We start from the raw sequence: 13,611 nt of genomic DNA, 5'->3' as shown, positions 1-13,611 counted from the left end.
ACAGACAGTTGATTTTTTTGTAAACTTTTTTTTTTTTTACACACCTTTAAAAATTGTATTGGGAAAATGCAAAAATAAAAAAAAATTCCTATTTTTGTGTATATTTTCAGGTAAAATTAAATTTTAACATTATATTACAATGGATTTCATATAAACAGACTTCCACAAAAAAAAAAAAAAAAAAAAAAAAATAAAGATAAAGTTGGAGCCTAATAAAATTTAATTCAGTGACTATGGTGGTCATTAAACCTTCTGACAACTAACCTGAGAAAACAACTGAAAACATCCATTTGGATGCAAAGTAACCTCTTGAAAGATTTAATGAATTAAAGAGGTAACAGCTACAATGGCACAATCTTCATTTGAGGCATTGAATTAACATGCTTCCCTTTTTCTCTCAAAATCAGCATAAACAACTGTTTCCTCAATAAGTGCAATGTAATTTGAACAAAATGAAACTCGAGAGAGGGGTGGTCAGTGTGTATATTTGTATGAGATTTGTTTTTATGAGCGACTTAAAAAATGCCAGTATTGCAAAAGCAAACTACAGAAAAAAGAAAACAAAACCCAGTAAAAGAACAGCATAAAAGCAATTTGCACTCACAGGTGCTACACACATCAGCTAGGAGCATGTCTGAAAGGCTTCAAAATCACATCTTTGGACAGTTGTATAAACATGTTTAATTTAAAAATGATTCCATTGACATTTCTTCAGACTCACAGGATGCTAAACCTACAGGTGATGAGTTCTGGTATAATTTGATTAGCTAAGATCAGATCTGCAGAAATGTTTTACTTCACCTCCCACACAAGTCAATTTGATTGAGCACTTTGTTACAAACAAACCTTATAAACAAAACAGAAAATTTGAACAGATTTCTTTACAATGTTTTACAAAACAGTTTTAATGATACAGATATAAAATGAACAAAGAAATACAACTTGGCATCAAGGCCAATCTATTTACAGGTCAAAAGTCTGACGGTGAGCAACTCCATGTGTTAAACTCCAAGATAAAGGTGAATGATGCCACCTGCTGGAAGAACACCTCACAGAGGCTGACGTCTGACAGCGGCCCATCAGTCATCTATCGTGGGTAACCAGAATGCCTGTGGAGGTGAGATTTTAGCATACATATGAAGTGCTTGTCAAATGGTGCACAGTGACAGACTACTACAGTAGGACTGCACAATTAATCCAATACGATAGTCATTCTTATCTTTCAGTGAAGCATGGTTCTGTGATCAGAAGTATATCTCAATCCAAATGCCACAGGGCGCTCTCAGTCAATGAACTACGGCTCTGTGTAGTAAATGCTGCTCCATCTGAACCTGCTTCTGTATACTGTCGAGCATTTACCGGTCGAGTTGGAGTCGTTTATAATGTGCATTTGAAAACAAAACATGCATCAAACACCTTTTCAAACATGAGAAGCATTTGTAAACCTCTCGTCTCACAAAACACCACATTTAATAATGTTTTTATTCCAAACTCACTTAAGCATTGCATTATAAATATATTTTATTATAATGAAAATTATACTAAGAAGAAGTCAGGTAATAGTTATGTTTTTATTGTTCTGTTTTTATTAATGAAAGCAGTTCAAACTTGTTTCCTGGAACGATGTGCATTAGCGTTCTTCTGTGGGGCATATTTGGAGTTTCATGGCCTTCGGATGGAGATTTACTGCAGATCACAGAACCGTGCTTCACTGAAAGATATGCATGACAATCGCAGCTTTTGCTAGGGCTGCATGATAAATCGCAATCGATATTAGGCAAAAGCTGCAATATTCATGCACACATCTTGTCGGGGAAGCACGGTTCTATGATCAGTAGTAAATGTCCATCCAAAGGCCAGAATGCGCTCTCGCGCAGAAACGCCAAATACGCCCACAGAACAAACCCAGGAAATTCCTATAGGGTAGCTGGATAAACAGAAGATTTAACCGCTTTCATTGATTCAATGTGACTAATAAACACACCATTACGGCGGTATATGGTTTATCTGAGTTCTTCTTATTATAATTTTTCTTATAATAAAGTATATAATAATGCATTGCCTTTATCACTGCTTAGAATACTTTGAAATATGTTGTGTGCCTTTATTTTGTGTGAGAAGCCACATCATCTCACAGAAGTATTTATTTAAAATATTCGACTGACATTATAAAGTGAGTAAAAACATGTAAAAAAGTGAGAAAAAACATGTTATTAAATAGGGGTGGGAATCTTTAGCCACTTCACGATCCGATGCCGATTCTGAGAGTCACGATCCGATTCCAAAACAATTCTTGATCTACATTTTTCCCTTATTAATTCTTCTTCTGTGCAAATGCAATTTTACAACTTTACATCTGAACCAAAATTACAGTTTCTATGGTTTTTGTTTATAGTTGGAATCTCTGTATGTCAGTACTGCCATCTTAAAAATAGGGGTGTGAATCTTCACTGGTTTAACAATTCAATTACGATTATCATTATCAACTCAATATCACGATGTGTCACATTCTCAGTTTTCAATATTACTGCACATGACTACATTTTCATATATTTATTTTATATTAAATTTAATTTGTGCAATTTTTTTATTATACAAGCAGACTACTTTTTAAAACAATTACTTATTTAAAATAAGTGTTCTTTAAGTATCCGAGAGTTTACAGACAATAGGCTAGTTATGGGGTTTTCTTTTTTCCTCAGCATTATTGCCATTTGATTATTATTGATGAGATCATAGACAGTGGCAGCTTTAACAGGCTGCATATTTCTGATTACAGAACCAGCTTTACTGACAAGATGCACATGACTACCGCATGTGATTTATCGGGCAACCCTATTTTTTGCCTAATCACATTAATTTAATTTTGATTAATCGTGCAGCCCTAGTATTTATACCACCATAATTAGGCCCGCAGGGGAATATGCACATGTTTTATTGCTCTGAGCACCCATTCCTCCTTTTAAGGAATAATTCACCCAAAAAATGAAAATTTACTCAACTGTAGGCCATCCAAGATGTAGATGAGTTTGTTTCTTCTTCTGAACAGATTTAGAGAGCTTAAACATTATATCATTAGTTCACCACTGGATCCTCTGCAGTGAGTGTGTGCAAATGTGTCAGTGGATTGTGATGTGAAAGGTCAAAAGGGGGTGGGACTTCTTCCACTGGAGGAAGCATTATTATGGAATACAGACTTGTATTTTGGCCAGAAGGTTAGAGCAAAAATGCCTTTATTGGTTTGTTTCTTACAAACGAGCAGTTTTCACTTTACAAGACATTAATCTGTGGACTAGAATCATTACTTTTAGATTATTTTGGTGTTTTTTATCAGGTGTTTTAACGCTCATTCTGACGGCACACATTCACTGTAGAGGATCCATTGGTGAGCAATGGCGTTAAATTTCTCCAAATCTGTTCTGATGAAGAAACACCCTCAGGTCATCCCAAGATGTAGATGAGTTTGAGTAGATTTTCAGCAAATCCTCCATAAATCCAAACAATAAATAAAAACTACAAAAATATAAGTATATGTTTCACCAGTGTTGGGAGGGCGTTTGGAGTGCACATATTCCATCTGGACTGACCTATAACAAATATATCAGATTTATTTCTACTTTATGGTTAACTCTTACCATGTTAGAACAGGCACTGGCAAAGGTCATGAATTTGGGGTTAAACTGTAGACAGGTGACTGGACCAGTGTGCTTCCCATCAAGAAGTGCTACTTTCATTCCACTCTCAGCATTCCACACATGGATCTTTCCATCTTCTGATCCTGGAAAGCAAAATGTTGAAGAGCCAGGCATCACTCTCTGTAAACTTATCCCTAGTCCTTTCTGAATCTATTGGTGGAGATTTACCGATCATGACGAACTGAGAGTCTGGTGTGAAAGAAGCCTCCAGAATGACACCTTTACTGTTGTTATAGCCCTGCAGTGAGAACCAAACACTCCATGAGACACACTCTTAATCTAAAACACAAACTTTGACAAAAGCCTATTCAAAATGACACTCATTTCTCACCCCAAATGAGTGGAGCACTGCTCCTTTGAAGGCATCCAGCACTCTGAGTGTTCCTCCATTGGTGGAGACCAGAATGAGCTTTCCGTCGTTGCTGAACTTGAGACCCGTCCACTCACATGTTCGCTCATATTGTAGTTTAAACGTGGCGAATGGACCCTGAGGCAGGAGGTGTGATACAAATGTATACATTTTTACCATTTAAAAGACAGATATCACTTCTGCTTCTAGGATGCAGTTTAATACAATTACCTTATCAAAGGAGCGTAGATCGTAAAGTTTGACCATCTCAGAATTCACTCCTGCAGCAAAAATCAACCCCTCTGGATCAAATGAACACACAGGCTTCCCTTGCAGGTGCATGAGGCCCTGTAAACACAACCAAGATTACAATATAGTATGGACCAACAAGAAAAACACACACTAACCCAAAACAAAAAAATACAAAAAACTGCTTACCTGACAGTTAGGTGAGCGAAGGTCCCACAGACGAATAGTTTTATCAAGTGAGCCAGAAATGAATGTGTCATCAACAGGAGACATAGACAGAGCAACAACCCTGAAACAGGATAAAACACACAAACACAAGCATTAGAACTCAAACGCCAATAAACAAGAAAAGAAAATTTTATGTCACAAACCCTCACCTCTTATTGTGTCCAGGAAAGTATCGAATGTACTTATTGTCATGTAGGGACAGGTATCGAATAGTATCTGTAGTACCACATTGGTAGTGAGAAGAAAATATCAATAACATCTCAAAGGAAAGCTACAAGATTTTACACGTGAATTGATCAAATGTACTGTATACGGTGTCAGATGAACAGGCTCAACCCTGGGCAAGGCAGTAGTCTGTACAGTTAGCTCCTTAACAGGGCAGAATAACAGACCCTAAAAACTGTACAAACAACTACCTCAACCCAGAGCAGGCATGGGCAGACATGAACATCAGCAGTTAAAGCTTTGAGAAAACCACTTAAACAACATAAAAATAAACAAAACAAATGATTATAAGTAATACACTCCTAAATACAGAAATAAGAATAGCAAACATGCATTTATTCTCATTTAAAATGAAGTCATAAAATTGCACATAATTAAAAAAAATACAGAAAAGGTTATAAAAAATGGTCTACTTTTAGGTAAAATAAAGCATATCACACCGCGGGAAAATACTGTCATTGACTGTAGAAAAAAAAAACGTAACAATAAAGGTACAATTAACATTTTATCCATAGTATGGCAAAACTGAAGGGCATAGGAAATGCAATGCAACACAATAGCATAAGACTTTATAAAGAGTCCTACCATCAATCTTGTTGGAGCTGTAGACGACAGTGTTTGCGGCATGGGTGTATCTGATGAGATCCACACCATACTTCTTACTGTAAAGCGTCCGTTTAGGTCTGATATAAATGACAGAATCGGAAATAAATAGGTTAATTTGATCGCTTATTTAGATAAGCGCTATTGTGTGTACATTATGCCACACTTAACATTAAAAATAAAACACTAGACTTCACAGTAAGGTCACAAGGCGGGCTCGAAGGAGGCGTGGATGCTAACGGTTAGCACGCGACCTCTCATTCAGACTGTCCATTCGACTCATTTCCGCGAATCGGTTCCTTCGAAATATTCGTTTCAGAGATCTGTTTAAAGATTAGGCGGATCTTTTACATCATTTCATGGTCCTTGACATCCTAGCGATGCATATTACTATAAAACCTTACCGGTAATTAAACGGTGATTTAAAAATGCATGTGTTACAGTTTATTTAAACACCGAGTTCAGTGAGTTAGTGAACCGGCTCAACTGATTCACTGAAAAGAATCAACTTAAACGAATCGCTTCTGTACATAAACATGTTCAAACTAGAATACTCTCCATGAACAGTAAAACTCATAAATCTTCTTTCTTATTACTGGGGTCATCTTAGCCTTTCACATCTCTCACAGTAATGCTCCTGCAACCAAATCAATGTTTTATAGCCCGTTAAGACTAAATCGACACGGAACAACACCAGCCAGTTGTAGGAAAAATCACAATGAGGAATTTATAAGCGACTTACTTTCCCTCCTGGCAGTCGTACAAGACAATCGAATCGTCGTCGCTACTCGATATCACAGTTTCGCCATTTGAACTGAAGTCAAAGCAGTTGATTTTGTCCGAATTCTCTCGGAAAACCTTCGCAACCCTGAAACTCCGCAGCACATTGTCTGTGAGCTTCATTGCGGCCTTTCTGCCTGGCCAGGCGCTGGGGATCGTTTAGTTAAAAACAGCGAGTAGATTGGAACCTGATTTATCAGTGCTGTGTGTTGCGAATGTTTTATAATAATTTTTTAAGTGAAAATAGTTTTAGATGTACATTTAGGTCACGTTAAAAAAGCCCGCCGACATAACTTCGTCAATGAACCGGATTGCGAAAGACGAGATGAAGCTAGACGTAGTAAAGCGGAAACAAAATGGCCACCACACCTGCGGACGTTTCAGAATAAAAGTCCCTCGTTGACTTGAGCTGGAAGTCAAAGCAAGAGGAAGATTTAAGGGTCTTCGTTATTGTACACGCTTAACATTAACCTTCCATGACGTAGACTAAAATAACAGAACGTCTGGTTATTCAGTTTTGATTTGACAGCAGCAATGAGGATCAGGAATTTCACATCAGCTCTCTTATTGCTGTTGTGTTTATCTGTATTTGTTGCTAGTTTGAGTCTCACATTTTCAACCATGATCAAATCTCACATTTGTAATCAATCAGTAGTACATTTAGTTTTCCATCATAGGTTTTTGTCGAAGACTTCTACAGAGGGTATTCCTTAACAGACTGTTTCAAATAAATCCAGGGCTGAACAGACAGGATGTTATTAACACCCTACAAGATGAATCTGTTCTCTCTTAAATATGATACATTATGCACATTGATGTCATACTAGCCTCACCCAAAACCCCAGAAGCAACCACTGGTATATAAGTAAGCATTGCACTGGTCTAAACATTTACACTGAGGAAATGAGCACCAAATGCTCACCAATTACAAAGCATACACAATCTTTTTCAGTTAATTAAAGAGCTGGATTAAAGTGCACTTATCTGTTACCTTTCCAACCATACAAATCATCAGTGACAAGCAATGATTCAAAGGTGAGTTCTGGACTGTTGTAGACTTTTAATTTGTTTTAACACAATACACGATTAATTTGAATTCAATAAGGAACTTACAATGAACATCTGTTTTTTAGAGGGGGAAATGTGGACGGTTGGAGATCTGTATATATTCTCAGTGGATGTAAGCGAGTTTGCATCAGAAGTTATTGTAATCTCCACAATAATTCAATACAAGTCTGTGCAAAAAAGGTAAGCAAAATAAACTCTAAAGGCAATTTTAACAGCATGTTTTCTCTCAAACACATTTTCTTTTAAAAATCAAGAGCATTTAATATTAGGTTTATTTATTTGTGTTTTTACACAATATCTTGCTCATTGTTGTATTCTAATTTCCATTTTACTTCACTGCTGAATCAGTTGGCATCAGATGGATGCTGTTTGTCAGAAGTGTCAGTTCCCAGCTGATGTGGGTCCAATGTCAGTCACATCTTCTCTAGAGAAAGGTGGTTTGTTGAGCATTAAAGCCCAAAAGCATACAGCAAAATGCTTGCCAATCATGGATTCATTCAAAGACGTGAAAACCTAATGCTTGGATGTATTTTTAACCATTTTAGAAACTGTTAATCTGTTTCCTTCTTTCAATATTGTACTAAATCAATTGGGTTATTAATCAAAAACAAATGTTAATTTATTTATTTTTTGACTTCGATATATAATGAGCTTCATGAATGTATGCACATAATGTTTTTTCTTTCAACTCTTGAAACTACAAGCCAACTCATTTCATGACATTTTAATATTTTTGTTCACCATTTATTGACTCACAGATATTTGTCACTGACTGAAATGACTAATAAAATTATAGCCATTTAGAAAGCGAAAAATAGTAAGTGGTATTTAGAGCGTTTCCATAGCAGCATATTCCATCCGTGAATGACCAGTCCTTGTGAGATTGAACCACAACACACGTACAAGCTATACAATGATCTCTGAGTCTGTTCCTCTGAGAGCAGCCTGTGTGGAGATGGACACAGATGAGGCAGCTATACAGTCTTGGTGCCACAGGTTTTCTGCAAGGGCATTAGTAGGGGTGCTACTTCACCAAGCCCCGCAGTCACATCACCTCCCACTCGGAAGACCGGAAGACCCCAAACCTCTTGAAAATGTGTTACGTCGCTCTCTGTCACATCTGTGTGCATAAATAAGTCAAATCTGCACTGTTAAGGGCCATGACAATGTCACATCAGTGTAATTTTAGTATAATATTTTGAATGTTTTTATTTTTATATTTTTCATTTTTGTCATTTTATTATTTTTTTGTTTTGAAATATAGGCCTATATATATATAGTTTTCATTATTTTAGTACATCAAATTAAGAAATTTGATATTTATTTCAGTTAATATTTACTTTATCTCAAGGTATACATAATAACACATGCATTTGAATGTAATTGTCAAAGAAACGCTCTCAATTGGTAAAGGATACTTGGTGCCAACGACCAAGTTAACCACTCGATCCGAAGGTTCTGTGATCCGTGATATCTGATTTGAAAGATCATCAAAGGAGCCACGATCAATGAAGGAGAAAAGGAAAAGGATGGCATCCACCTGTTCCTTACAGGACTAAAAGAGAGAAAAATGGCACCATTAAATATCATACTTTAAAATGTTACAATGAAACTGAATTTGTGGGTTAAAAGGACAGTTCACACAAAAATGAAACTGTACTCATCCTCAAGTTGTTCCAAACCTGTATGAGTTTCTTTATTCTGTGAAAGAAAAGAAATGACGAAAGAAGATATTTTAAAGAATGATTTTAACCAAAGTGCTGCTAGTCCCCATTGACTTCAATAGTATTTTTGGTCCATACTATGGAAGTCTGTGGGGACCAGCAACTGTTTGGTTACCAGCTTTCTTCAAAATATTTTATGTTCCACAGAAGAAAGGAATTCATACAAGTTTGGAACAACATGAGGGAGAGTAAATGATTGGGCTGGGGGGTGAACTATCCCTGGGAATGTAAGTATCTTTGTAAAATGATGGAGATGCTCACCGGTAACATGTGGTCAAATCTTCGTATTGCACTTTCCCCACAATCCCAAAGCTCAAAGCGGAAAAACAACACACGGCCACTCTCCTTTAGTCTTACAGGCCAGAAGACCACTGTTGTCTCTATGCCTACAAGAATCACAGCTCTATGAAGCAATGACCACTGATGTTTTTTTTTTAAAATTGATTGTCATATCGTGAATTACGCGTATACTGACACCAATCGGTGTGGCAAACTTCAAAGCTGTTACTAATGCTATTGTATACATTCAAATAACGTATTAGTAAAATATTTGTCGTCATCCATTATTAATAACTATTATTCTACAACTAAATGTGTATTATAATAGTGTTATGTGGCTGGAGAAGTTATCTCAAGGCCGCAACGATCCATGTTGAATTAAATCTTTTTTTTTATTTTTTTTTTTTGTCACTTACATGACTGGAGTCCTAATCTCTCATGTTTTTCAAACGTATTAATTAGGAGAAAATCTTTTTACAATAAAAACATTTACTTAATTCATTTTAAATGTGTGGTTTGTTTACCTGTGGTCTCATAGTGCAGTCTGGGGAGATCGAGGCCAGCGAGACGGGCAGCAAGAGCGCTTTTCCCGACTCCGGTTTTCCCTGAGAGGAAGACCTTGTAGCGAACGAGATCCACATTCATATGGGGAGGCATCATTGGCGCTTCCAAGAGCCCTTCACAGTAAGTTATATAAAAGCACTTAGTTATATAAAAAATCACTTAGCATTTATATGTTAGCCGTTACAAACACGTATTTTTGCTGTTCTTTTATTTAACAAAACAAGAAATACCTGACCAGTAAGGTAAGAAACATGATGTCTAACTGCTGTATCCATGGTGATCATCCTTACCAAACTTTCGCCGTTTTTTCTTATGCAGTATCCTGCTGAAAAACTCCCTGCTGTCTGGACAGCGATGCCAATCCGACACGAGTATGGATCCAGGTGGGACAGACATTTTAATTAAGCGAAATCAGACAAATTAAGAGGCTATTGTGCTTTTTATTGCGTGATATGAAGTTACGTTATCTGCGCTAACGTGAAGCCAACTATGTTAAACGTCATGATGAAATACGTCAAAATAAAAGTCCTTTACGAACCATTGCAACTCCAATGAAACTGGTAAATTATTATTATTTTTTTTTTAAAAATGATGGGGGTCGCTGAATCCACATTCTGATAAAAAGACAAACAAAATCTACAGGTAGCCCATATTAGTACATCATGTTATCTTTATTGAGAGGCCACAGCTCTTGCATATTACAACTGTTGGCTTTGATAAGGCAAACGCAAGAATGAATCCACCAGCTAATTGACACAGAAAAACAAACCGAAAAAAGCTTTTGGAGAAGGTGGATCCCACAGGCATGCAGCAATGGCTCAGAATGCAATGTACAGCATCATATATACAAAAACAATAGTGAGACCCCAAGAATGGCACATAGCAGTTTCAACAGATCTACCAACATGAAGAGAATGACTTTAATTGGACATACAAACTTAAAAAAGAGAGATAGAGATCCTCTGTAAAAGTGAAACTGAACCAAAAATATAGCAGTTTTTCATTGTCATTTCTGACATCTAATTAAAAGACGTCTCCAATGAGATATCAAAATGGAGGTATGGCGATATTGCATTTCTAGAATACCAATTCATTTTCATTTTAAGATGCCTGTGAGACAGTGCCTAGTTGGATATTTGTGACATAGGGCCATGAGCCGTGACACAAATAAGGAAAAAATTACAATGGAAATGTGCAGACACAGAAGACATTTACAGTTAACAGTTTTGAACTTAAATACAGAGGTTCATTTTTAGTTTCGAAGCAATTGGCATCCACTTTAAAAACAGACGAGACAAAGAAAAGGGTCCTTACACTCATCTTCACAACAATGTACCATTAATGTATGTAAGAGTACATCAAAGAAGCGCCATATATGTAATCGCGTTGGACAGGGACACACCTAATAATCTCACTCAACATTATCAAACAAATGGTACTCCATATTGCTTAGGAACACATAGAAACAAATTCCTCAAATTAACCAGTTGAAAAATTGGTGCTAGTTTGTTGTTCTTTATTATGTTATGACACAGCTAAAATTGCCAATCATGGTCTTTGCAACATTCTTTTACTCTTTAGTACAATTCTTTGATTTTTATTGTTTTTTAGCTTCGTTTGTGGGCAATTCGAGCTGATGGGGGGAGATCCTAGAGTGGCTAACTGGGTAATCAGAGTTGATACATGCATCTTACGTTATCAGGCTAAGTTTAAAGTGTTTGGGTAGGGTAGGGTTGGATAGACGGGTAGGGTTCAGGGTGGCACCGGATGGCTCGATGCTCTAATCGTCCTCTTCATCTTCCTCATCGCTGTCCTTCATCGAGATGCCCTGCATGCCCCCCTCTCTGACAGAGGCAGTGGCTTCCTCCAGGGTCAGCCGGTTCCGTACCGTATCGTACGCCTTGCTGTTCAGTGTAGAGTCAAGAACGCCTTGCAGCCTAAAATCTCGGTATTTCTTCTACAAGAATGGGAGATATAAGCAGGCATTATACACACTATCAGACTTCTTTGCCCGTGAATGTTAAAGCTAAATACCAGTATGTTAAACAAGACCAGAAAGAATAGCGAGACTAGGGATGCAAGCTATTACAATTCTGGACAGTACTGATAAATAGCTGATATTAAAATTCTATAATATTCTGTCTTAATTAATTACAGTGGCAGCCAAAAGTTTGGAATAATTAAGATTTTTAATGTCTATTATGCTCACCAAGGCTGCATTTATTTGATTATGTAAAAACAGTAATATGGTGAAATTTCAAATAACTGTGTTCTGTTTGAATAGATTTTAAAATGTAATTCTTGTGATGGCAAAGCTGAATTTTCATCAGCCATTAGTCCAGTCTTTACTGTTACATAATCTTTCAGAAATTGTTCTAATATGCTTATTTAGTGCTCAAATTATTCATAATGGTTCTTATAATTATTAATGTTGAGATCAGTTTTGCTGCTTAATATTTTTTTGTGGAAAAGGCGATACATTTGTTCTTTGATGAATAGAAAGTTCATTGAACAGCATTTATTTTTAAATATATATTTTTTGTAACATTATACATTCTTTTAAAATCTTTTCTTAATATTATTAATTTCTCTCTCTTTTTTAATAATACATAAACAAAACCTTTAAATGTTAGCATAACATGGTTTCCATAAAAATATTATGCAGCAAACTGATAAAAATAAGAAATGTTTCTTGAGCACCAAATCAGCATATTAATGGCTACTTTGCTATCACTAGAATAAATTACATTTCAAAATATGTTTAAATAGAAAACAGTTATTTTAAATTTTATTGTATGCTGTAATGCAGCATAAGAGACTTCTTTCAAAAACATAAAACCTTATTCTAAACTTTTGGCAACCAGTGTAATTTCATTTTAAATATTGCAAGGGAATTTAGGAACCATAAAATTATAATGCACAGTATGAATGTATAAATGTATTTTCATGTTGAGATTTGCAGTGTTATTAAATTATTACAAACTTAAAACGAGTGTAATATGACATAAATATAAATGAAATATATTCTTCATGTAAGAATAAAGGAGCATAATTTAATATCTAATATATATAACAGCAAATACCCAACAGACCAATACTGATAAATTAAAGAAACTCAATACGGTTCCAATTTTGTGCATCCCTAAGCAAAAGTCTTAGTTTTTATAATGGAATGTGGTATAGGACAGTGTGGTTTTGTTTTGACTAGAATAATATCATTATAGTGTAAGATCATAAGCACTTCCATGTATGTTAGAAAGAAATACCTTTACAATCCTGATGAGGATTTTGAGTTGATAGACGTGAAGCTGTTGGTCCATGCGTTCAGTCAGCCAGGTCGCCAGCAGATTCATAGTGGCTGTATACCATTGCTGCAAAGCACAAAAACACAGCATTCTCCAGCAAAACACAGACAGACAAACAAACGCATGCAAGAGACCAGCATGTGTAGACTTACATAAAGACATACAGTAACAGCCATATGCAAGTAAACCCCAACCACAACCACACAGCTGATACCAAGCTTTTTTACCCTCACTTAAACCCGGTTAGTCATGTTACAAAATTACTTAATTTCAAGATCCAGAAGTATGTACCATAAAATGAAAATAAAATATATCAGCTGCTTGTAAGAATTCCAAGCTAAATTTTTTAAAAAATTTACCTTAAGCCTATAACAATACCCCAACCGAACCTTTAAATCTAGAATAAAACGGTTCTAGAAAATCCCCTAAGCAAAGTCTTAATCATAGACTGGAATCTAGAACAAGACAGTGTGGTTTTACCTAGACTACAATCATACCACTATAGCCTCAGATCATAAGCACTTCCATGTATGTTAGAAAGA

General features: G+C 36.0%; 3 protein-coding genes across 13 annotated transcripts in view; all 3 read right to left on the bottom strand.

Annotated features, from left to right (window-relative positions):
- Positions 1 to 469: 469 nt before the first annotated feature.
- Positions 470 to 6,497, bottom strand: LOC109091342 (WD repeat-containing protein 82). Its single transcript, XM_019105105.2, has 9 exons — positions 6,092 to 6,497; positions 5,332 to 5,429; positions 4,671 to 4,737; positions 4,483 to 4,582; positions 4,276 to 4,392; positions 4,027 to 4,182; positions 3,864 to 3,933; positions 3,636 to 3,778; positions 470 to 1,109 (listed from the first exon to the last, which is right to left on the bottom strand). Exons 1-9 carry the CDS (start codon positions 6,250 to 6,252, stop codon positions 1,080 to 1,082), a joined length of 942 nt encoding a protein of 313 aa, XP_018960650.1. The 5' UTR covers positions 6,253 to 6,497; the 3' UTR covers positions 470 to 1,079.
- A 320-nt stretch (positions 6,498 to 6,817) lies between these two features.
- Positions 6,818 to 10,269, bottom strand: LOC109069900 (ciliogenesis and planar polarity effector 2-like). The gene is given in 6 exon segments (XM_042726307.1): positions 6,818 to 8,213; positions 8,216 to 8,340; positions 8,616 to 8,752; positions 9,183 to 9,307; positions 9,725 to 9,877; positions 10,055 to 10,269. Coding segments are annotated over 6 exon segments (756 nt in total). The 5' UTR covers positions 10,161 to 10,269; the 3' UTR covers positions 6,818 to 8,103.
- Positions 10,270 to 10,416: 147 nt separating this feature from the next.
- LOC109091350 (calcium-dependent secretion activator 1-like) overlaps positions 10,417 to 13,611 on the bottom strand; it is a 75,101-nt gene continuing 71,906 nt past the window's right edge. For all 11 annotated transcript variants that reach the window (XM_042726291.1, XM_042726292.1, XM_042726295.1 and 8 more), the window contains 2 exons: positions 13,031 to 13,135; positions 10,417 to 11,721 (listed from right to left, as the gene is read on the bottom strand). In XM_042726291.1, coding sequence (XP_042582225.1) covers positions 11,545 to 11,721; positions 13,031 to 13,135 — 282 coding nt within the window. In that variant the 3' untranslated portion in view covers positions 10,417 to 11,544. The remainder of the gene's footprint in view (positions 11,722 to 13,030; positions 13,136 to 13,611) is intronic.

Source organism: Cyprinus carpio, chromosome B6 (assembly GCF_018340385.1).
Source record: "Cyprinus carpio isolate SPL01 chromosome B6, ASM1834038v1, whole genome shotgun sequence".
In the NCBI taxonomy this organism is placed as follows: domain Eukaryota; kingdom Metazoa; phylum Chordata; class Actinopteri; order Cypriniformes; family Cyprinidae; genus Cyprinus; species Cyprinus carpio.
This window is presented reverse-complemented; position numbering and strand designations above follow the sequence as displayed.